Source organism: Electrona antarctica (assembly GCF_951216825.1).
Source record: "Electrona antarctica genome assembly, chromosome: 9".
Taxonomy (NCBI): Eukaryota; Metazoa; Chordata; class Actinopteri; order Myctophiformes; family Myctophidae; genus Electrona; species Electrona antarctica.
The window spans coordinates 22,109,491-22,135,267 of record NC_136790.1 but is presented as its reverse complement, the minus strand read 5'-3'; the positions used below and the strand labels follow the sequence as shown (position 1 = coordinate 22,135,267).

General features: G+C 42.5%; 2 protein-coding genes across 3 annotated transcripts; one reads left to right on the top strand and one right to left on the bottom strand.

The window, feature by feature from the left end:
* The first annotated feature begins 1,028 nt into the window (after positions 1–1,028).
* On the top strand, positions 1,029–6,802 carry LOC306929634 (specifically androgen-regulated gene protein). Its single transcript, XM_079510246.1, has 4 exons — positions 1,029–1,105; positions 3,922–4,097; positions 5,023–5,218; positions 5,422–6,802. The coding sequence occupies exons 2-4, from the start codon at positions 3,993–3,995 to the stop codon at positions 6,633–6,635; spliced, it is 1,515 nt and encodes a 504-aa protein (XP_079366372.1). The 5' UTR covers positions 1,029–1,105; positions 3,922–3,992; the 3' UTR covers positions 6,636–6,802.
* Positions 6,803–11,344: 4,542 nt separating this feature from the next.
* On the bottom strand, positions 11,345–25,515 carry kif17 (kinesin family member 17; the record flags this gene model as incomplete). 2 transcript variants are annotated; one of them, XM_079509981.1, is made up of 14 exons in its annotated part: positions 11,345–11,552; positions 11,857–11,977; positions 12,162–12,232; positions 12,736–12,994; positions 14,175–14,403; positions 14,938–15,062; positions 15,789–15,877; positions 18,402–18,567; positions 19,232–19,314; positions 20,138–20,590; positions 23,554–23,743; positions 24,050–24,151; positions 24,325–24,471; positions 25,285–25,515. In XM_079509981.1, 14 exons carry the CDS (start codon positions 25,513–25,515, stop codon positions 11,380–11,382), a joined length of 2,439 nt encoding a protein of 812 aa, XP_079366107.1. In that variant the 3' UTR covers positions 11,345–11,379. The 2 variants fall into 2 exon arrangements, with proteins under 2 accessions (XP_079366107.1, XP_079366108.1); XM_079509982.1 differs by having other exon boundaries at positions 11,367–11,568.
* Between the last annotated feature and the right edge of the window lie 262 nt (positions 25,516–25,777).

Here is a 25,777-nt window from a genome sequence, read left to right as displayed (position 1 = left end):
CTGTTTCACACAGTAATATTTATTTTACAGTTTTGTCTCATTTGTGGTTTACCCCACCCACCCTCTTTAGCTGTTTATACCAGTGGTTCTCAAAGTGGGCTCTGGTGGTTAGGGGAACCATATAGACCCTTATCTGAGTCTGAGCCCAAATTGATGTTTCAATTTGCACACAGTTATGGGGATCTGTGGCCTAATGCATACCGGGGGCTCTTTAAATTAAAACTTTATTTTGAATATCAATCACATATCTGTCCAGTTATCCCCAATCTTCAAACTTAAGTATCCAATGCAATGCTCTGTAGGATTAAACATCCGTATGTTATTTTAAGAATGGCATCCTAGGAATAATTTAGCTCACGGTTGGAGGACTACCTTCAACGTTTTAAGAATGAGCTTTTTTGATTGGCTGAAGGATTAACGCGCAAAGTCCTGCCAGAGCCATATTTCTAAGGCTCTGAGTCCTGCAGGTGAGCCAGCCCATAGGCCAGAGGGACAGTCTGTCGGTCAGCATTGCCATTGGCAAATTGGTTGTCAGGCAACTGCTGATTTTAGCCTGATCATGATCATCTCGGAGAGGCGGAGAGAGATGGACTGGAGCCAGGCTAGATTTGAGCTGGGAATGATCATTCTGAACTATATGAAGTGGGCCTACTGGAAGTAGAGCTTTTTCCAATGTTTACTATAGCCTACGCAATCTAGCCTAAGAATAAGATACCGGTAGTAAGATTTAGACCCACGTAATGAAATTTTCAATGTCAAACACCCACGACTTGGGTGAGTCTAGGTCTGGGTCGCACTCTGTTGGTGGAAATGGTCTATAATATACTCTATGGTGCCCGCCAGTGCCCACTCAGTTTTCCCTAGTGGCCAGAATGCTTTGGTGCTCACCTTTCCTGTTACCTCCCTGTGAAGCGGCTATCCAATCGTTGGAAAGCCAACCGTACACCCTTTTCTCTTCGCAGATGGGACCGAGGCTAATGTACACTCAACCGCAGACCGTGCCGACAGTTGCTTTAAATGCAGACTGGAGTCACTCTGGAGCCCTATGGGTTTGAATGGGATGGGATCATAGAAACGGACCATTAGGCTACTTACTATTTCACAGGTATGTACTCTAACAATGTGATAAAATGAAGATGTGATTAGTTCACGTTATAAGTTATAAATGTAGAAGTAAAAGTTTTGGGGAAGCCATAAAAGTAGACTAGAGATTATCAACTGACTATCATTGTATTTTATGTAGCCTATATTATATATACGTTTATCTCAAGTGTACTGGCAGGAGGCAGACATCATTCACGAACATGAATGACAATATGAACTAATTGTGGATGAACGGTGAAACTAAACGGCAGCTTTTAATCCTGATTCCTAAAATAAACCTTATGTCACAAGCGCACCTGGTCCTTGCCTACATGGCTACAGTACATCCAACCTGTTTTATGTTCAGTAAAGACTGCACAATACACAATACAACAGTATAGGCCTATAATACACAAATAATATTTGATAGTAACAATAATAATAAAGAAACAAGAAACAATAATATATTGAAGACAACTGAGAGAACTGAGTAACTGACAAATATGCTGCAGTGTCAAAATGTGCAAGAAGCAGAAGACAGCCTACATAAAGTTCACATGTCTTATTTCACAGTCCATGTGCAGCATTTTCAGCAGTTGTTTAGGATTATTAATTTGTTATTTGACCACGTCCTCCTTCATGACATTTTACTTGGGAGTTTGTCACTGTTTATACCTTTATTATTCATATAACATTACTGACCAATGTGACTTATTCTATGCATATATATTATTCTTCTAATAATAGGGCAATGTTGTTTTTCACTGTCTGGCACTGGATGATCATGCCAGCCTTGGAAAATACTAGCTATAGTGATCAGGGCCTCAAAAAGGTTGCTCACTCCTATATTATGACATTTACTGCAGTAAAAACTTATTTGTAATTTTTGTTTCTAATTATTTTGTAGAACAGATGTTTCAGTTCCACTTCCACCATAAACAGTTAATCAACAACTAGCCTACATGTTGTGATGGCTGATGTGTTTACTGTCTGGAAGCGGTCACTAGGTCTATAGTCTACTGTATATACCATAAAAACATGCATAACAGATAATATAGATAACATACATGCTAGACTAGACAGTTACATAAGACTCCTCTGTCTCAAGTCTATCAAACAACCATGATATGTTTTGTAACTTCATGTGTAGGAGTCGGACCAGGACACCATACATTAGACCTTCTCAACAGATGTTGCAGTCTGCTCTTCTATTTGCATGAGATCAGTGCAGATTGTCTCAGGTTATAGAGAACAGTAAACCTTATCATGAACTTTACACTATTCAAATTCACAACTTAAATCATTCTCATGCATGAGGGATGGCTGTCGGCGTTTACATATTTGCCCGCCTGGGGATAGTGGCACTGGCTTTTACTACAGTGTGTGTGTGTGTGTGTGTGTGTGTGTGTGTGTGTGTGTGTGTGTGTGTGTGTGTGTGTGTGTGTGTGTGTGTGTGTGTGCGTGTGCGTGTGCGTGTGTGTGTGTGTGGATTGACCAAGCAAGCATCAACAATGAACAACAGTGCTATTGTGCCTGCCCTGACCTACTTCAGAACCCCTCTCAGGTGTTGTCTCCTTTCCAAACGTGCAATTCTTTTCACCGGGGCCCAGACAAGGAATTCTTTATACCGTATTCCCAACTCTTATTTCTGCATTTCCAGAAATAACTGGCCCATCCCCCCAGGGCACTGAGCTCATAAAGACTCTTGCATTTGTTGCACGTTCTCGTCATCATAAAGTAATTGTAAACCCGATACACACAATAAAGTACACAGCAAGTGTACAGAGTGTTCTCACGGTTAAATCGTCATTTTGGATTTTGTGTAGGCGGTTCTATTGTTGGCATTATGCACGTGTTGTGTTGTTATCTGAAGCACCATACAGTACTGTGAGTGCATGCATTTATTTGTATTTGTTAACGTCCTATAGAATAGATGCAAGACAGCGATTCTCAACCTGTGGGCCGGGGCCCACTGGTGGGCCGTGAGGATATTGCCTTGCGTTTTCATTGGGATACCGATAAATAGGAACTTTAAACTACGTTTTTCCATTTATCCAAGGCGGAACACAATCGATTGATCATTAAAATAAACATGCTCTGAACAGATTTTCAAGTGCCCTTGATCCAGAAAAGGTTGAGAACCACTGATGTAAGACACCAAAGGTTTCAACTGTTACAGTAACACAGCAGGGTTGCACTGGATATCATATAGCCCTAGGTAGATCTTTTGTGCGGTCCGCCTCCAACACATGTGGAAATTGATCCCATGGAAGGAGCTTAGGAGTGGCATGAGGCTCAGTAATCTGAGAGTCACATGTAGTAAGAGGGACCAGTTACTGTAGATATCTACAGTACACTGGGTAGCCAGTCTTCTGCACTGCAGTAGGCTATAATCCTCAGTGTTAAATTACGAGTCCATTTGGTTTTGGTTCCATTTGTACCAAGGGTGCAAAAGTTCATTTAACTAATTTTGATTTAATTTATTATAAAACAATATATAACTTTTAATAAAATAGATAGAAATACAGAAAATAGCATATCTACAAGCTCAACTTGTTGCGATACGATACTTGAGCTTGTAGATTGGCATTTATTTTCTGAGAGAATAGCTTACGTCAGATCAGATCAGTCAAATCAGATCAATTAAATCTTTCATGTTTATATAAACATAAAAAAGGCATCCCCCAAAACGTGCTTCTCAAATGTAAGATCAATCAAAAAAGTAATCGATAGATAGAATAATCGCTAAAAAGACAATCGATAGTTGTAGCTCCAATTTGTACATCCTCACAGTAGCCTATAGGGATTTACAGTGTAACCTTTTTTAACCCTTGACAGAAGAGCGTCAGAAGACTCGTTCGGAGTCGTTCCACTCACCTTGGCTCTGACAGACGGGCACCTTTCCTAACATGCCCAAAAGCGACACATGGCCAGGTGGCACTGGCTTGGAGATGATGACTGGCATGGACAGTGCGGGCAGCTGTGACAGTGTCGTCAGTGCAAATTCAGGATTCGTAAGTAGCTCTAAAATCCCAATCCAATAGAAAACAACAGCAGATGTCAAGAAAAACTGTCATTTGTGAATAAATTCTGCCATAGGTGAACACATTATCACATATCGTTGTTGGCAGAAACCTTGTATCTCCATCTTTCAACATTTTATGTTTTTTCTTTTGGTAAATTATTGCCCTACATACAAGAGTGTCACACAAAAGTAGCAAGGGAAAAAAGCCCTAAGTGGTAACAGTGTGTTCAATGTGCCGAGTGTTTTTGCCAGGTGTTTGAAAAGTGCCTGGACTTTTCTAGTAGCGACCGTAGTGGACACTTTTTCATGATTGGCTGCCTCGTCTCTAGGCTGCCTGTAAGCCAAAGCAAAGCAAAGCAAAGTTACTATATTTACCCAGGGTAACTGGACTAAACATCAGATACTTGTTTACAGCCAGGCCCTGCTCATAGAACATTTCATGGTAGTGGTTCAATGCCTTGCTCAAGGGCACTTCAGCGGTGGTAATTTTAACGTGCCGGTCCGGATACGAACTGGCGACCTTCCGGTATCAAGACCGCTCCGCAAACCGTTCGGCCACCGCTGCCACAATTGGAGACTTACCCATAAAACCCATACTCTGAACGCCAAAACATGAAGCTGTGAGCTGAGACAGAAGCTGCAGCACACAAACTGATTATACTGTAGATGTTTATAAATGACAGCTTTCTGCACCTGGCAGTTATGTCTGAGTCATTCTTGTTACAGTATATAGCATGTTAGTGTTCATTGTACTGCACTGGCCAAGTGGCCATGTTGTCCATTGACCTGGCAGGTACAAAGGAACACACTGAATCATTTTGTAATACTATGTGGTGCTTTTTGAAGATGCCACACATGTCATTTTTGGAATGAAACAAATGTTTATTGCATGCAATATGGAAAATGTGTTGCAGAGTGATGATAGCCTGGACCACCTGTCTGCCGAAGAGAAGGCATGCCTCATGTTTTTGGAGGAGACCATAGAGTCTTTGGATACTGAGGAGGATAGCGGAATGTCCAATGATGAACCTGACCAACTGCCTGCACATGGCAACCTGGCCACCAAAATGGCTAACCTCTCAGCCTCAATGGAGAACAGCAAGCTAAACAGTGAGTTCGAATTTAGCTTAGGACACCAAGGATGGTGGTCCATTCGACCAGGTATACTGTATATAGTGTAACACATACCGTGTGTGTGTGTGTGTGTGTGTGTGTGTGTGTGTGTGTGTGTGTGTGTGTGTGTGTGTGTGTGTGTGTGTGTGTGTGTGTGTGTGTGTGTGTGTGTGTGTGTGTGTGTGTCTTTGTGTTTTCAGGTCCATCAAAACATCACAATAGTGAATCTACTATGGAAACTTCTAAACACCACAACCCCAAGCAGAGTTACCTGGTTCCAACGCCTATTGTAGTAGCTAACAGCTCTCAGTGTTTCATACCGAAGCTTAAGCCAAGCCTCCCTCCAGACAAAAAGAACATCCACACAAGGCCAAAGGCTGCTGCTTCAAACGACAAACATGGCCCTCAGCACGACCGACAACACAATGCAACCCGTGTACCGACAGAAGTCAACGTTGTGGTGATACCACCTCCCACCAAAACCAAGGAACATGAAGGTCGAATTCCCGGAGGTCCGTCACCAAGAGGACCTCTTTCCTATGAGGCACTTGTTCATCTACGGAGGAGCGCCTCTGAGAAGAAGTCAGCCTTATGTCCCACTCTAGACCATACTATAGAGTTGGACAAACCTATCTTAAGGGTTTCCAGGTATCCAAACCATGGTGACCTCCACAGAACCCCTTCAGGGGCTGCACAAGAGTCCCTGAGGCCAAAAACCAGACCTCCAGCTGTGGCCCCCAAACCCAAAAGGATTCCTGCCCATGTGGTCATTAAGACACAAACTGAAACAGCCGTCCCAAACCCAGACTCTTCACATAATGGTGAACACAATCCAAATCGCCAGAAGGTGAGACTAGAGGCCTTGCAGAAGCTTGGGCTCCTGCAAGACAGAGAATCACAAAATGAGGACATCACCCCACGGTCCTCATCCAAATCCCCCTCTTGGGACCTAAATTCTTATAGGTTTATCAGAGATCCAATCTATGCTGCTAACCCATCAAGAAGCCCTTCTTTTTCTTACTCTCAAACACCCACAGAGCCCAGGGCCAGGCCGGTGCAGAGCAGTGCCAGTTTCCACCACTGCTCCAGGGTGGAGTGGCCTCGTTCTGTGTCCCCTTCGCGCCCCATCCGGCCCAGTGGAGCAAGGGTGCCCACTCGGGAGCGCTCAGGTCCAGGAAACCAGGCACCCTTTCACCCAAACCCACAACTACATTCAGCTAGCCAGCAAAGTAGTGAGTATTGTACTAAAAGAGTCCTTGACGAGGCACCAGAGCTGGCAAAAACTGCCATGGTTCCCCAGACTGCAGTGCCCCTCAAGCCCTCAACACCACAGGGGTACAGTGTGAAGATGGTGTCAGGCATGGGGGCTGACCGCAGAGAAGCACTGAGAAAACTGGGGCTGCTCAAAGAATGAAACACTCTTAAGAATGGTATGTTTGACCTGCATTGTGTTTGTAGAGAGGAGTTCCATCAGATTAAAGATGATGAAAGCATTCCTTGAGATGTTAGCACTTGGCACTCTGTAAAGGAGACTAATTTCAAGGTGTTCGACTTTAGGATTAGCACAACACAATCATTGGTTGTTCAGGAAGAACATGCATGCAATAAACAAACAAATGCCTATGAACCAGGCTTGGATCCAGGATGAAATGACTGAGGGGGGGCAGTTGAAAATGGTGAGGGGCAGAGGGGGGCACATCTCATTTTTGAGTGGTGTAAACCACTCCTACAACTGGCTTTGTTAGTCTGTCTGTCTGTCTGTCTGTGCTCAAAAAATGAGCACGGTTGCTATGGTCACCCAGTTCACACGGGTGTGATTTCATTACGTCAGACATTACGTCAGACCACAGCTGATCAGTCTATATAAGACATTACACCACTCAGTTCACACGGGTGTGATTTTTATATTGTAAAACAATATGTACATAAAACATAAACTGAGGGGGCAGAATTTGCAACTGCCCATGGTGTTGAGCCTGCTATGAACATATGAAAAGAACAGAGTATATATAAACTGCTGCCAGTCAACATAGAGGCCAGCAAATATGCATTCATTATCTCAGCTGGTTGAATATCAAAGCTCTCTCTTTCTGAGAAAATCTCAAGGTATTTGAACAAGTGTTCATAGCCCGTACCTGTGAGAAATAAGAAGAAAACACTTTACACATACATCATCAGCAATCGGAAACGATGCTTGTGGGCGATATTTCTTTGTGATTGAGGAAAAAATAAGAGTGTTGACACACAGACATTCTATTGTATGAATAATGAACATGCTCTGTGATTCATTGTTTTCTGTACATGTATATCCAGGAAAAAATTAACCCCAAAATCAACTTTGGACTGTACGCTCTTGGCTATTTTATGATTGACAGATGTGCGACATGTATTGTAGAGTCCATAACATACAGCGCTTTATCTGTGGTGTCATGGTTGAAATGGACAGTTAATTGTTGTTTTTTGGGGACTTGAGATTAGTGAATAATATTCCAAAGCTGAAATAGAATGTTCTAAAATCTAAATCAATTTCTACAGTTCCCTAATTCTTTTGTATAATTCAGTTTTTGAGTCTGTAAGCTGCTTTATACTCTGGGCCCCATTTTGCACAGCGTCATTCCTTATGACTAATCTTATTAGGTATTTAATTATTTTGAATAACACTTCTACAGTGACGAATTGTGAGCTTGTAGAACAGACCGGCAAAATCCTAATTAGTCATACTCATAACAAGGCTCTGTCCCAATCTGTTTTGTTTAGTCTATTTGTGTCATTTGCCTAATATCACAATTTCTGCATATTTGCAATGTTTTATAACAATGCAATATAATTGATCAAGTCTGGTGCAATAATAGATCAATTAGCAGTTTAGATGGGTACATACAGTAGACATGTGACAATGTCTGTCTTTATTGTCTTAACACTGAAGATGTTCACCTACAGTAGGAATGTAAAATGCATGATGTGACAATTTTTATAGTATTTGTGTCATTCCATAAATATCAGGAAAAAAGGTTTATAAGTTGTCAATTGCTCATTTGTCATGTACTAGTTCTATGCTTAGAAAATGTGCTCATGTTCCGTGTCCAAACATAGTAAAGAAGCTTTGACTTTTTGCAATTAACATGAGCTCCTGAGTGGGTTGCTTTCACAGACTGGGTATTCTAAGCTTATTGCCTAATTCAATCGCTCACTAGACAATTAAATAATTAGTCTGGAACAAAGCTGACAAGGTCCTAACTCGGACAAACATTTATTCCTGCAACCCTGGACACCGGCTTTACCTCTTCCCTTCATACACGCCCACTTCACTTAGAAAATTACTATCAGGCATAGGCCTACTACTCATCTTACATGGCTGCTCGGCCCACCAGCAAGTCTACTCAGCTATCCTCTGTATAATCCGATCATCTTCAGCCTCACCTCCTTGTGAACCTGTCCAACTACTGGTACTTCCATTTACTCATTTACTTATTAATTCTTGATGCCTAAGACATGCAATAGATAATTTCTTTCCATTGAATACTTTGGGTTAGCTGACGTAATAACCTCAGAACTCTGCAGTCCGCCTGTGCAGCTGAGAACTGCATTAGCTACAGATAGGCTACTATGCATACAATGGGCACTAATGACTGTATTAGGCGTCGCCTGTGGTTTCTCACTGAAGTAATGCACCTGTACAATGATACAGTATCCATGTCTGAGCAGAGCGGCGTGCAAATAAAGGGTGTCACATTTTGAAACGGACACTTGGCCAAGTAATATTGGACAATGGATGGACCATAGGCCAAATTAGAAACATGATAGAGGGAGGGAGAAAATAGTGAATGGGCAAAAGCGGAAAGATGGGATTAATCAGGAAAGGGGCAGATGCAAGATAGTTTTGTGATTTCGTGTGTGAAAGAAAGAGTCATTATTCTTACGATTAGAAGATTGAATGTATTATCTGATCTCTTTCAATATTTCATTATGCATCTGATTTCTTCCAATCCAACTGTGCAGCTAGTGTATTTATCCATTGCCTCATTCAAAGAAAAGAAAAACGTCACTAAATGAATCCTCAAATTCTAAGAACACTTTAAAAACGTACCGTCATAGCGTAGGTAATGATACAGAGCATTACATAAGGATAAGCACTGTTGAGGAGGAACACGCATATATAACCATGTGCCGAGCAGAAAACACAATATAAAAGGCTTAATATGGCTCACAGCTCACACAAGTTAGGCTCCAGTTTAGTGCAGTTTTAGTCTTTATTGTACGCATCCACAAGTGCCTGTGTGACATTTTGAGCAGTTTTCTGTTTCTTTCTTTTTTTCTTTGTAAATGCTCTTATAAAGTACTCTGTTTTCTGTCCAGTTTCATGCCTATTGTCACCTTGGGTTCCCAATTAAATGGTTCACACACATTTGTATCAGATAAGGCACTAAGGCCACGCGTGACAACTTACAAGTGATTGTTAACTGTCAACACCATGCTGCCATGGCAGCAATCCCACCGTCTCACCCCGTGTGACATAGAAGTCATCCCTGATACAGCACTAAAAGCTGATCTGGCATGTTGGTTGCTCAGATCGTGTTTCATTCCATGCTGACGAGGCACTACTCATGAGACTAACGAAAAGCTGCTTAAATGTTGTATCAAGAGGGAAGTTTGACAAATAAAATATTTACAAAACGTGATACCTGCGGCATCTGAAAAACTCTTACAAAATGATTGATAAAGTGATTTGTATTTTCAGATCATATTTTACAGACAGGCCTAATACAATTCAGGTTATGGCATTGTTTTCCTTCAAATTAATAAGAGAAATAATTTGGGAACATTAACGTTTATTTTAACCATTTAAGTCAGTAACATACAAATATCTGCAGCAGACATGGTTTAGAATCAGAGTCATACATTACATGAAGACTTTTGAACTTTGGTAAAAAAAAAAAAAAAGAAGCAAAGCATGGGTCATGCTTTTAGTCGAACATCTGTTATTTTTATGCAGTATGAATATAGCCAGTATAAATTAGCCATTAGTAGTAATAACATAGGTATTAAAAAAGTAACATTCAAAGTTTATTCTATAGCACACACATATAGACTCAAATGTCCCTGTAAAGTGCCTATACAGTATTAGGCTATACTGCTGGTGTGTAGTAGTTATTACAAAAATAATAATCCAACAGTATCAATCACAGCATGTAGGCTGTATATCATACATCTAAGGTAAAAAAATAAAAATCACATGCGTGTGAACTGAGTGGTGCAACTCCCCTCGCCCCCTGCCTCTCTCTCTCTCTCTAATTAGCAGGCAACAGTGCAACACTATCTCTCTCTCTCTGTTTCTGGCACAACAACGCCACTTTTGCCCCTACTGGTACTCATAGTCACATAGGTTAGGACAGACATTGCTGTTCCTTGGAGTGGTTGCACCACTAAAAAAAAAAGATAAAGTGGCAGGTATGAGGGCAGGTAGGACATGAGAAGCGCCTCAGACCTCAGGTATGAGGGCAGGTAGGACATGAGAAGCGCCTCAGACCTCAGGTATGAGGGCAGGTAGGACATGAGAAGCGCCTCAGACCTCAGGTATGAGGGCAGGTAGGACATGAGAAGCGCCTCAGACCTCAGGTATGAGGGCAGGTAGGACACGAGAAGTGCCTCAGACCTCAGGTATGAGGGCAGGTAGGACACGAGAAGCGCCTCAGACCTCAGGTATGAGGGCAGGTAGGACACGAGAAGCGCCTCAGACCTCAGGTATGAGGGCAGGTAGGACATGAGAAGCGCCTCAGACCTCAGGTATGAGGGCAGGTAGGACATGAGAAGCGCCTCAGACCTCAGGTATGAGGGCAGGTAGGACATGAGAAGCGCCTCAGACCTCAGGTATGAGGGCAGGTAGGACATGAGAAGCGCCTCAGACCTCAGGTATGAGGGCAGGTAGGACATGAGAAGAGCCTCAGACCTCAGGTATGAGGGCAGGTAGGACATGAGAAGCGCCTCAGACCTCAGGTATGAGGGCAGGTAGGACATGAGAAGAGCCTCAGACCTCAGGTATGAGGGCAGGTAGGACATGAGAAGCGCCTCAGACCTCAGGTATGAGGGCAGGTAGGACATGAGAAGCGCCTCAGACCTCAGGTATGAGGGCAGGTAGGACATGAGAAGCGCCTCAGACCTCAGGGCCATTTGCTTTTCTTCCGCTTCACCTTACCGTTGGATGTGGGGACATCCAGCGACTCCAGCCGGAAGGGGCGTGGCAGGACAGACTCTGCGCTGACAGAGGAGTTAATGTTGGAGCTACTGGTGGTCGGGTGGGCCGTTCCGTTCACCAGGGGAGGAGAGTGGACCCCTGCAGGAGAAGAGCTCTGTCAGTGGGCACAGCACCAACACCAGAAGGGGAAAATGTGGAAATGTTAACCATCCCATCACGGTTGTGATTGTTGTCACAGCTTAATTACTGTAGTTCGTTAGGCCACGGACCCCCTAACTCTCAGAGTTACAGAGTCCATTTAGTTCCTAACATCATTTTGCTATTGGAACCCCCTCAAGGACCCCTGAAAAATGTTATTACTTTCAAAATGTGAGCATCTATTTTCGATTTACCAGTTAGTTAAGTGGTTCAATCAAGATGACCCTGAAAGAAGTGGTCTTACCGAGGCCCTTGGATATTTCACCACCCAAAAGTTGACTGGCTCTCTTTGACTTGAAGTAGTTGATAGCGATATTTTCACTGTTGCTTCGGTCCAACATTTCCTTGTATCTGTCCTCCTCCACCTGACAAAGAGATATGAAGGATCCATTGACCATATTCACACAGCGTACATGTTTCTCAATGTCATCCTCGGTGAGTACTAGGAACCCCACTGAGAATGAATTAGGCAACCCTGTATTCTTTGAATTTAAGTACTTTGAGTTTGAGTGTTGGATTGTTGCATGGATAAAGCATACATACACACACCATATTAAACTCTTCAATTTCAACACCTGCCCCTCCACGTGCTGGAAGTCTAGGAGCGATGGAGGCCACAGCTAAGACAGAAACAGACAGAAAGTGAAAGTGTAAATGACAAAAACATGATCTGCATTCTGCCGTGATTTTTTTTGTAAATCTATGAACCTACCCTAGTAGGGGGGGGGGGGGGGGTGTTAATTGTGTAAAGTAAGTAAAAGTAAAATAATTTAACCAATGAAAATGATTAACAATAGCGTATGACCAAATAATAACTAGGCCTACACCGGATATTTTGTTACACAGGTAATAGTTTTGGACTGAGGCCGATTCTAAAAACAGTTTTCTGGAAAAACTTTAAATATTTATTTATTATTCATTTTTTTAATTTTCTTTTATGTTGCTATATACTGTACATAGCAACAAGAACACCAAAATGGGTTCCCATCCAGAAGGGTTAAAAGTTAAACAAAGTTAAAAAATCACGTCACAAACTTTGTTGTGTGACGTGATTTCTTTTTTCCATTACAATATACAAAATAACCTCCCATTCACAATAGTTAATCTCCTTCTGAAATGCCACCTGAGGGGAGTGACGTTTTCTGCACCACCACGTCAGGCAGCCTCCAGGTGGCGCTGTCCTCGTCCCAGGTGGCCTCTTTCCTCAGCCGGTCCAGGTTGCTGTAGTTGCAGTCGCGACGCACAAGGGGTACCATGCGCTCCAGCAGGCCCTGCAGAAGCTGGCCTTCCTTCTCCAGCCTGCGAATGGTCCCAAGGTAGTCGTTCCTCTCTTCCTCGAACTCGGCCTGCAGGTCACGGATCTCCAGCTTTGCCGCTTTCAGCTATCATTAGAGATTGAGTTTGATGCTGATTTCATATGGTGTCGAAATCAGTGTCACATAGAAAAAGACCTTAGTGTTGACACGGGCAAACGCAAAGAGAGTCGGGCACTGTCCATTGCAAGACTTCCTATGTCAGTTCATGATATTTCGACGAAGAAGAACACAGCTGGAGAGCAAATGAACATCCTTGTGAAAGGTTGTATACGTTAAAGTCTTGAGGTTAAAACGACAAGCTGGGACATATCTTGATGAATAAATTGCTTTTGTAACCTAACTATCTGTATGGTGGAGTATGTTAATACAAAATAACTAAGCACTGCAGGGATTGGAGGTGGTCGGAGTAGTCCCTACTCCCCTCTCCGTAACTAATTTAGACCCAGGTGTCAGGATGGACACCTACTGGTTGACAATGTCGATAAAGCATTATTATTATTATATATATATTTTTAATTTAACCATGAAAAACACATTGAGACCGAAGTGGGAACTGGATACAGCGCACTGGACTGGACAATAAACAATAGACTTTAACTAACTCCATTTGGTCAAGTTTCCAACCAAATGTTTTTCTGCTAGATTATTTCAGCAATAATTCACCAGCCAGCCATATCACAGCTTGCTTTGCTAAACGGAAGACAACAACCTTAAAGGGCCACTTCACCCCTTTTGCAACCATATCTTATTTTAATGCTGTTTCGGAGACAAGAAACACTTTCCTGGGGGTTTTTATGTGGGTAACTAATATGTGTTATTAGTATTTCAAAGTGTCTGTGATGTCACAGACAGCGGTCTCACTTCCTTCCTGGACTACATGTTGTCTCAGTAAGACAGCCCTACCCCTCTCCACAAGGTGGAGTGAGTGCAGCAAAGCATTATGGCCATTGTAGTAATCCAGCAGTGAGACCAGTGTCTGACATCACAGACACTTTGAAATACTAAAATATCTGAAAACACATATTGCACACATAAAACCCCCCACATAAAACCCCCCAGGAAAGTGTTTCTTGTCTCCAAAACATAATTAAAATAAGATCTGGTTGCAAAACTAATATAATTATTTTACCACGGCTACCAGTGTTATAACATACGACATATACAATGAATTGTAAGGAAACGATACTGCTCTTGCGCTATGAGCCCTTGATCGCATAGCTATTCATGTACTTTACCGTTCACTCACATTTCCTTGGATCTTGCCAAGCATCTGGTTTTTGGCATGGACCTCCTCCTGGATGGAGTCGTAGACATTGAGGAGAACGTTGTCGCTCTCCTCACTGTCCTCGGTCAACGCCTGGATGAGTTGCATCTTCCTCTGGTCAGCCAGGGCCTTCCTCTGTTGATTTCTAAGCTGAAGCTCCGTGTTCCTGGCCTGCTCGCCTCCGACCACCTCCTTCTCCAGCTGTTGCAGCCTGGGGAGACGATGGAAAGGAAGGAAAAAAGAAAATCAACAGAAAAGCTAAACAAACTCTCATACTGTGAAGATGATCAAATAAACTAAACTAAACAAAACAAAAATAAACACAATTAATGTGGGGCGCACAGCAACCACAGGGTACCAGGAGTGGCAAGTGGAAAGGAGATGAATATAAACATCATTTGAAATAACAAATATATAATATATTTCAAATTCAAATAATTCAAATTCAATTGATTCAGAAGATTGTGTTTTTGAAAATATCAAAAATAGTCCATCTATTAAAGCTCACAACGCGTTACATTGTGACGCATTGTGTGAGCTTGTCAGCAATTAGTTTGCAATACGGGGCCAACAGCCAGAGGCTATGGCTATTTGGCAGTCCATGGCATGGAAAAGTATGGTGATGCATGTATTAGGCAATTTGGTAAATTATCTCACCTTGCATAATGTCATATCACAAAGTTTTCATTCAAGATTGATTGTGGAATGTGGATATGTGTGTACATGTAAATGTCATCATAAATACCTCTGTAGGACATGTTTTTGGTCCAGTGGTGCTGGTGTGGTGATGAAAGATGAGTCCCCGTGTTCCTCTCCCTCTGGAAGTCTATGGACACTGACCGCTGGGTGCGTTGCAAGGGTCTCACTGCCCTACAGGAGGATGACATTTGAACCAACCAGACCAGTGGCTCTCAAACGTTTTAATTTCAAAGACCTCTGAGTGTAATTTTGATCCCGTTCTCAACCCCACTTCAAGAACCACTGAACTAGATTAACATGTTGCATTCCTCCTCCAGTTTGCATGGCACTGCTTCTAACCTGAATAAGACTTTTGAAACTTGTGGTTTCCTTAAAATGGTGTGCTGCTGTGTCTTGGTTTTGATATGGAATGATGAAACTGAAGGACAAACAATAAACAAATAAACCAACAAAATGTCTTTATATTAATTAAGTGTTTATAATATAAACACTTTCATTTCAGACAAATATACAATACGCAATGCAAAAAACATCATAATATGATGTTTTTTGCATAGTATTGTATATTTGTCTGTCACTAAATGTTTCAATGAATTGAATACAGGACCGCAATGCAACAAGCCATAGTGCTTTCTTGTTTCAACTCTTTCAACATTGTATTTACAATTTGTATTACACTGTATTTTTTTGGCAAAGTGTTCATGAAGTAATCCATCAATTTCTTATTTGTTTTTACAAAATAAAAGCACTACAATGGTGGGGGTACAATGGCAGGTCATTCTTAGGCAGTTATAATAACAGATTCTTTAGATCACATGTTATTTTCAAATTATTAAAATCAGTTTTTGGCAATGGCATGTTGACATGGTCATGAAGTATGTATCAGGTTTCTATTACCTTTGACTGGAGCAGCTCATCAGCAGGGCTTTGGCACATAGCTTCAGTGTTGTGGGAAGAGTCTTCCTCATGGATATGACTAGAGCCCCCTGACATCAAGGTATATGAAAAATAAGGTAAAGACACCAACGTCGTTTTCACTATCACACAATTCCAGACGGCAGATTCGTCGCCCCATGGGAGGCAAACTACACCCGGAGCTCGGTGACCAGCTCATGAACAAACACTATTTCTGAATGACTGAGACATTTGTAAAGTACCGGGAATAGCTTCTGGAAAATAACAGAAGACGTATAACACATTATTGTCTGCTGTGTTGCTGTTCGATGTGTACACTGTACATTTATAGAGGTAACTAAAGAGCACAAAGTACGTTTCTGTACGTACCAAGTATCGCAAGACTGTCCACCGTTTCCTGTCTGGCAGTCATATCTCGCGATATCGCAGAGACAGAAACAATACCTGCCGCTGTTTAGATCCTCAAATAAAATGATGTACTGTGCACATCGTAAGGGAGCGATTAGAAAACAACCTGTGATATGTCATATTTTAAATTCCTGAACCGATTATATGACAAAGGTCGCAATTGTTCCGAAATAATGTTTGTTCATGAACTGGTCCAGCCGGCTCCATTCACTGCCATGTGTTCGTGGAACTTCCGGTGCGAGTTTTGCCACCCATGAAAGTGTCCATGACGTCCTTCTGTAAATAAATTCCTTGCCTAACATCAGGAAGCAAGACATCGCATAAATCATGGGTCTTCAACAGGGGGTCCACGGCTCCAAAGAGTTGATGAGGATGAGGATGCCACATTTGTATGTGATAGGCATGTTTTTTTACTTTGTTTACATTTTTTCCAGAAATGTATGAATCCAAAATTGGCAAAGATAATTGGTAAACAAACAAACCAAAAAACCTGTAATTTACACAACACTGATGGTAGTGCTGTCAAACAAATCTATAAAGCCAGCCAGCTTTAGCATCACTTTAGAAACCTGTAAAATACTAAAAGCTAGTTTCACTTTCAAGTCTCTCAGTGGTCAATCTGGAACCCATCCGGTAAAATAAAAAGAAACATATTCTTTGATTTTTGCCTCCGTCTGTGGGCACAACCTCCGGGTGCTTCTGTGTTTATTCCTCTAACGACGACACTACATGACATGCAACTGATAGATTCTGCTGTTAGGAGAATTACTCAGTGGTTAACAAACATTGATGAGACAATCGGCTAAATATGGTGAGTTATGCTTATAGCTTTGAAAGCCTCCTATTTGGCTTTGAAAGCCTCTTTTGCAAAAAGACAAAAAAATGTAAAAAGAAAAGGTACTGTGCTTTGTCTGTCTCTCTACAAAGCGGTCCTAGGCCTTAAAAATGTCAAAGATCCCTAAAATAAATGAAACATCTCATCAACACCTCCATGTAAGGACACTGATATTGATAATGATGAAGATGCAAGTGTGGTGTACCCTTTCCTGATGGTTTTTTTTTTTTTTTTTTTACATCTCACTGCTATAAACTAATAAACTATAATATGTTGCTCCAGATGCTTTCAAATTACTTTATAAGTGCAGCTAAATTTGTCTGCTCAATTGAAAACAGACATGTGGTTCTTGATCTGATCTGTGGTCTGTTGTAGATCTATTAATAAAGCATGGAACTTATACTCCTAGGGACGAAGGTTACAGTTCAGACAAACGCATTCACCATTTAGTGTATTGTCGCCGTCAGGTGCAAACCTTGTATGTTCAAAATGGTTAATTTTCAGGAAATGGAAAGAAGAAGCCGAGTTCTGATACAATGTAGTTATTGAGTCACAAGCTCTTGTTAATACTTTTCATTGGTTCAACATTTTAAAAATCTACAGACAGACTCAAAGGACGACTTATTCACCCATTTCCAACTTATATTCATATGATTGGTCCTCACGATGAAATGGTAAAAAGGAAATTCAACTCGGTCTGTGTCTCATAGGAGGGCTGTGAATGACACTTCAGAAACCCGCCCACGAGTGATACAGACCGAGTAGACAAACATGGTGCCATATTATAAATGAGCATTAGTGAGGACCAATTCAATTATATGAAGATATTTAGAAAATGGGTAAAGTCGTCCTTTAAAGGTATATTCAGTGATTTGACTTAATCTAAATATCACTTATTTTTTCTTTTTTTCTGGATAATCCTCCCTACTATAGAGTGTGCTGACCATATAAGGAGTTCCTCCCTGTCCCCAGTGAGCCCCTGGGGTAAAAAAACCCTAGTTTCAGTTTTGGTGGCAGGTGGCAAAGCCTTCATCCAATCAGGATGAGAGGGGCCTTCCTCCAATCATGATCGAGTGGGGGCGGGTGGGTGCACATGCTGTTGGCCTGTTGCACTTCCCTCCACTGTAGAGCGTGCATGTGCACATTTTGTTACCGGGGCGGACTGGGTGGTTTTCCAAATCACTCAAATCACTGAATGCTCCTTTAACCACTTTCACGTTCACGTTCAGTTTTTTTTATTTTTTTAATATCAGATCTGGAAGCAGGGCATAATCTGCCCAGCAGAGTCAATATAAGATGTTATATGGAGGGTTATCCTGAGACAGGACTTATATGGCATGTGTGTCTAATACCATTAGTGGAGGCAGAGCTCCCTCTGCTGGCTGAGGCCTTCTCCAGATCAGACAGCTTGATCTCATATGAACATCTGATGGCAGCAATGTCTTCCTGAAGCTTTGCCTTGGATTCCTGTTCTGCATTGTACTCTGCCTGCAGTTTGGCCAGCTTCTCCTCATACTCCTGGAAGAGGGAGTTCAATAAAGACAGCAATAGCACAGGAAATGAACTCCTATGACCCATATGCCCATTCTCCAAATAGATTAGGATAGTGTGACCATATTTTCAAAAACCCAAAACCGGGACACCCTTAATCACTTAAACCCTTTTTTACGAGTTTTGTAGATCAACTATTTTTGCTACTTTTGACAATGTCTTTGACATTCTTTTTTTAATGTTTATTTTTATGTTCCCCTGGTGTTTTCATCACTAGGTATAGGGGCCAAACATTATTTAGCACACTGAACTCACCTCAACAGAACAGAACATGATAAACATATGTAAGCCGCACTCAAAACATGTATTAATATTTTAATTGTGATGAAAACCAGGACAATGTGGTGATGAATGTTGACAACTGGACCCGGGACAATCTAGTGTTTGAGATATTTGTCAAGACTCGGGACACCCAGCTTGAAACCCGGGACAGTCCCAGCTAAGATTAGGACGCCCACATATTAACCATCTGCTAATTTAGTTGCCGTAGCAGACCGACTTGCTGGTCGTAAGAAATGCCATCACCTGGATGGTGATTGGGATTCATTTCAACCCTGTTATAAATAATGAGGTTCTTAAGTGTATGCTGCATATGATAGACTTAGGTGAGTTACTGGTTTAGGAGGCCTACCTCTTTAATATTCTCCTTCTCTTCCTCTCTGTAGCTCGCCCGAGGCACTGAGGAAGCTTCAGACATCTGACGGGTCAGCAGGGCTACATACATACAGTATACATGGTAGAAAAAGATGAGTTGGTTTGACAAAGACTACATGATTTAAGAAATATCACACCATTCCAGCATTTTGTATAACTTCTTTAACATTTTTTTAGTCATAAGTGTCGGCCCTGACACAAAATGTCGCAAAGTTAATATGCACGATTTCTGAAAATTGCTTTCCAAAATAACCTTGGCGACGGGGCGCTGCTCGTATTCATTTTTATTCATATTTGGAGCGGTACTTGCGTGATTTAATTTTAAAATCGGGTTCGATTCCCACTGGGGACGCACGCTGTGGGCGTGTTCTCTCTTCCGCATCATCAGTACCCATATCCGAGGCGGGGTTGGCGAAAGGGACTTTCTGTGTGGAGTTTGCATGTTCTTCCCGTGTCCCCTAGGGTAGGTAGTAGGTACCCTCACAAAAACATGCAGTAATCCTGGTCTCTAAACTACCTCTCCCTGGCCAGCCAGGGCGGGAAAGGAACTGGTCGGAATAACGTGTTCATTCCACACGCTACGTCCGGCCGGTGGTTAACTCCCTCCTGTCAGGTGAAAAGAAGCAGCTTGGACTCCTCATGCATAGACGGAAGCATGAGGTCAGTCCGCTGCCCCCCCCAGGTTGGCAGAGGAAGTGTAGCGCCCAGGATTACAGTAGATAATTGACACTGGGTGAAAAAATGGGTTGCAAAATCATGGGATATTAATATTATATTATTTAATTAAATAAAAATAAAATAAAAATACTGGGGGTCCCGACTCCCGAGGATGAAATATGAGCAAAATGACCACCGTGTGAATGGTGAATGACATGACACTCACCCGACAGGTCAGTGGTGCCTAGCTGGCCAGAGACGAGGGCGCGCAACTGCTTGATCTCCTCCTGGTACTCTCGGAGCAGGGCGTCCTTGGGGTCCTCATTGATGCGGGGTCTGTTCTGGATGCTCTTGGCCCGGTTGGCGTAGCGCAGTGTGCTCAGGCTCTCCTCGTAGTTGTTGTCGGCCGGCGACAGGCAGGCCACCATAAGTGTGCGCGTGTTGCCCCCGAGGGAGTCCTGCAGCAGCCTGGTGAGTTTGGAGTCGCGGTAGGGGATGTACTTGGAACGTCCGTCCACCAGGGCTGAGATGACGTTGCCAAGGGCTGAGAGGGACAAGTTGATCTTGGTGGCCTCGCGGAGACGCTCTCCTGTAGCACCGGTTTTGGACTGGCGTTCGCTGCCCGCCAGGTCCACCAGGTTGAGTTTACCAGCTCGTAGGTGGTTCTCGCCTTCAGCATCTGAGGGTTGGTAGCATTGGATTCTTTAACCACCATCCATATTCTAGGGGAGACATTGGCCAAAAATAGCCGATCTACAAGCTCACTATGTGGCGCATAGCGACAGCGTTGTGAGCTTGTAGATCGCCTATATTTGATGAAGAGATGTTGTGGAGATGGAAGAAAGTGCTCCAAGTACAGAACCAACTCAGGTCCAGCCTAAAGGGTTAATAACAGCTACATACATGGTCCTTTCTGGTTTAACCACCCTATACTGCATTGACCGGAGTCTCCCAGGGGTCTTTAATGGGACCTCTTTTCTCTCTACTCACCAAATCTTTGCAGAAAATAGCTAATCTACAAGCTCATAATGCGCTAATTTTCTGAATGTCACACAATGTTCGCCTAATGTTGTGGGACAAGTCAGAACAACATTTCACTGCTTGTACTTGTATAAGTCAGTGACAAATTAAATCTCTTGAATCTTGAATGTTCTAACATTCCTGCAAAAGGAATGCTAGGGTTCTTGTGGTAAATCGTACCAGCACCATTCCTCCTGTATTTTAGCAACCACTTTCTCTAAATGTCTGTCAATTGAGGAATAACATACACTCACTTTAAAAAAACAACTGAACATAGCACATACCATAGAAGCGCACACACAAGTTCGTGCTTGCATGTTGTCCTGATTTTACAAGATCAACTAGCAAGTTGCTACATGATAATTGAATACAATGCCATTTATGTTAAAGCTATATACTATATACAATACTGAAAACAAACGGGTATGAGATGTGAGCAAGTCAGTAATCAGTCATGTCTGCAGTGTATGGATGTGCTGTGTGAGTGTTGTATAAAAAGGTGTAAGGCAACTGCTTCAAAGGGAGGAAAGAGAGAAAATGAGAAGTTGGAAGTCCTTAAATACCTTCCCAAAACCCAGCTGTAGAGCTGGTCTGATGGCCTACTCAACTCTGCACTGATCACTAAGGCGCTAGCCAACAGTGGAGTGGAGACAGAGGGCATGTCCCTGCCATCACATACAGTACATGACCTATGTTCACGGTTCACAATGTACCGTATAGGGCAAGTGATTTTCTTTGGTTAAAATAAGTGTTAAAAGGCACTATATTGTGATAGTACTCATTGGTATAGACTAGAGTGTTTGTTCGGTGTCAGGAGACTCCATGTCTCTCCAGCTTTTTATTAAACAGAAAATGCATTATTTTTTTCCTTTTTTTTATCCCACGATTTTGTAACCCATTTTTCACCCCTGTGTCAATTATCTAATGTGATCCTGGGCTCTACACACCCTCCGCCAACCTGGGGAGAGCAACGGACTTGAACTCATGCTTCCTTCATGCATGAGTGTCCAAGTTGCTCCTTTACACCTGACAGGGGGGAGTTTCCCTGGTTGGACGTAACGCGTGGAAGGAACACGTTATTCCAACCAGTTCCTTTCCCCTCCATCAATGCAATGCATTTTCAAGTCGGGATACCAATTTTATCCAATCAGGATAGAGAACTCAGTCAGGATACATATATAAATAAGTGGAATTGTAAGTGATGACACAAATAAATGAGCAGACAACATTTGAACTGGAACACTATACAAGTTAAGCTGAAAATGTCTACTTTCTCCTGATAGACTGATTTGTCACCTACCTGAAAATGTATTTTCTGTTTATTGAAGAGGTGAAGAGACAGGGGGTCCCCTGTTAGTGAACAAGCACTCACGAACGTTTTGTTTAACAAAAAATATAATTTAACCTACAATTAAGCCATCGTGAACATAGTAGCCAGTCTATAACACATGACTCCATATTTGGGCAAGAGTCTCGTCGGTTTAACCTCTTAAACCCCAGGGGGGTCCGGGGGGAAAATCCGCAACATCGGAGTTGGAACCGGAGACCAACTGGGTCTCCATTGCCCCGCTGAGCGCTGTTCAGAGGTGGACAGCCGCTGCGCGCGCGAGCGACACACACACACACACACACACACACACACACACACACACACACACACACACACACACACACACACACACACACACACACACACACACACACACACACACACACACACACACACACACACACACACACACACACACACACACACACACACACACACACACACACACACACACTTTGTGAGGTTCTGGAATGTGTGCATAAACAAGATAGAAGAGTTATTTATAGTGTGCAGTTATATTATACATGCCACTCTGTGTCCAAGGAATTCAAATATCTTGGACATATCCTCTCAGAGGATCTCAGGGATGACAGTGACAGTGTCAAAAAATATATGCTCAGGCCAATATGCTTTTAAGAAAATGTTCTATGTGCTCAGTAGATGTAAAATGTGCACTATTCAGATCATATGTCACCCTTCTATATACTGTACAGCCCATCTTACAACGATGCCATGAGGTTACTTCTCCGTGTTCCTAGGTGGCACAGTGCCAGTCAGTTGTTTACCTCTGTTGTTGTGCCCACCTGTGATGAGGGCCCTAAACGCCATGGCCAGTGTATGGAACTCCAACCTCCCCCGTCAAACCAAACTCAGCTTCTTCTACGCAACGGTAGAGTCCGTTCTCCTATATGGCAGTGAATGCTGGACCCTGAAGCCAACCCTGCAGAAGTCTCTCGATGGGTGCTACACCAGAATGCTGCGTGCAGCACTCAACATCAGTAAGAGCACACATGTTACCAACACAAATCTGTATTTGTGAAATAAAGATTACGTGTGTTGCAGATACAGAATATTCAGATACAAACCGCACCAATGATTCGTCATGCAACTCCTTGCAACCAAACTGTTGCGAGTAGTTGCATGAAACCATTATCCCCAATGGCAGTTGCAAGGAGTTGCATTAGTGTGACATGTCCTTAAAACTGTTTTGTTACAAGGGGTTGCGTTGGTGCGGTTTGGGCCTTAAGCAGATATGTGGGGGACAGACAGAGGGAGAGAGAGAGAGTGTGTACCAGTGTTGCAGATCTCTAGGTGGATGGTGAAGATGGAGTGAGAACGAGAGGAGTCCTTGTTCATCAGGGTGTAGCCCACGGACCGGTTCTTCCAGCCTCGCACCATGATTCGCTCACACTCCTCCACACTGTGCACCGTGTGCATGGAGAGGTCTCGCACATACACACCGTGCTCTGGGTGCTCCTTGAGCTGCCATTTACACACCACACCACACCCACACCCACACCCACACCCACACACACACACACACACACACACACACACACACACACACACACACACACACACACACACACACACACACACACACACACACACACACACACACACACTTACTTGAAGGACTTGCAATACTAGTTTGCTCTTCGAGTCACCTAGGTAATAATTAGTGCAGGAAGCACTTATGTTTATGTTAACAGTGGTCTGACAACAGGTTTCATAATCAGTGTTTTATCAAGAGACATCAGATTGTACAATGAATGAATGGATTCTTACCTCCAATCTTTGTTTGGTGTCAATTCCTAAAAGATCTCTTATCTCTTCATTGTAAATCTCTAAGTAGGAGGCCCTCACCAGGAATTTTGTATTCTCTGCACACTATATTGCAAATAATAATAAAAAAAACACATAGGTCAACATAACTACTAAACATAACTTTACAAGTAGCAATAGTTGGATACTCACACCAGAATATGAAGGCTTGAATGGGGTCATAAACTGAAAATAGAATTCTGGGTGTCCCGTTTCATGTCTACCTTCCTTTTACCTACCTGGATACTTTCAAAGATGTGCTCAAAGGCCCGTGGTATGACCCCCCTCTGGGACACGGGGTCACACACCCCCTGCATTGTGAAAGACTTGCCGCTTCCCGTCTGTCCATAGGCAAAAATGGTTCCATTGTACCCCTCTGTCACACCCTGTGGACAAAGAAAACTGTCTTAAAGGACCACTTCACCACTTTTCAACATCTCTTCATATAATTGGTCCTCACTAATGTTCATGATAAAACACCACCATTTTTTCCTACTCAGTCTGTGTCTCATAGGAGGGCTTTGGGCAGTTCGGACACCCGTCCACCAGTGACATCATTAGGCAGATTTTTTTTTAAACAAGATTTGTTTTCAAATACATTTAGATTTGTATTATCGTGAGAACGATGGCTTCAACTATTGCATTGCAACTTTTCAGGAAAAGAAAGCCTGCCGTTTCTATTAGCTTGGATTCACCATCGATGATGTCACTGGTGGACGGGTTTCTGAACTGCCCACAGCCTTCCTATGAGACACAGACTGAGTAGGAAAAATGGTGGTATTGTATCATGAACATTAGTTAGAACCAATTATAGGAAGAGAAGTTGAAAAGTGGTGAAGTGGTCCTTTAAAGAGTTTTTATATACAACTTTACTTGACAGATATTTAACCTATTTGAAGTGCACCCTGCTGACCTTTACTTGACCTGCAAAATAATCACGGTCATTGGTAAATAATTAAGTCTGGATAATTTGCAATGGGATCTAGGTTACATGATGTGGCATAGAGGCCTACATGGTTTAGCCTAGTGTCTTGCAACATGCCACTGTATTGTGTTTCAGATTGTGAACTTAAGGTGTCCAATGACCTGTGAGCTAGTTGTTCTACTGCCTGGCTCTGAAGACAGATGTGAAAATACATTTCATGTATTAAGATATATTATGGATAAACAAAAGCTTAAACAATGGTTAACGAGCCTACCTCAACCAAAGGATAAGCGATCTCATTGTACATCTGCTCTGTGGTTTGCTCAATGAAGTAGGTCCCATCAAAGGTGAACTGTTTGGGGGGCTCATCCATGACCCCAGGTTTCTCAATGAAACACTGACAGTGGAGCACGTCCACAGTCACCACCATGTTACAGTTGAGAGCTCTCTCCCTATCATTCATTGGCCTGCATCTGACCACCACCTTGACTGACTCTGAGCCCATCCTTCAATGTCCAGTTATGTCCACTCCACCAGGGTTTTGTACAAAAACAGACAAAGACAAAACTGCTGAATAGGCCTACCAGCAAGCTACATCTCTACTTAGCCTTCATGCAAACTGTTTCCATACATTGGCTTAAAACAAAAAGAAAACCCTCACATGCTCCACACTTGAGTCCAAAGTTTGTACAAACATTTGTCTGTAGAATACAATTAGATGACGCTATAATATGCTACACACATTTAGTGTAATAAACCCACATTGA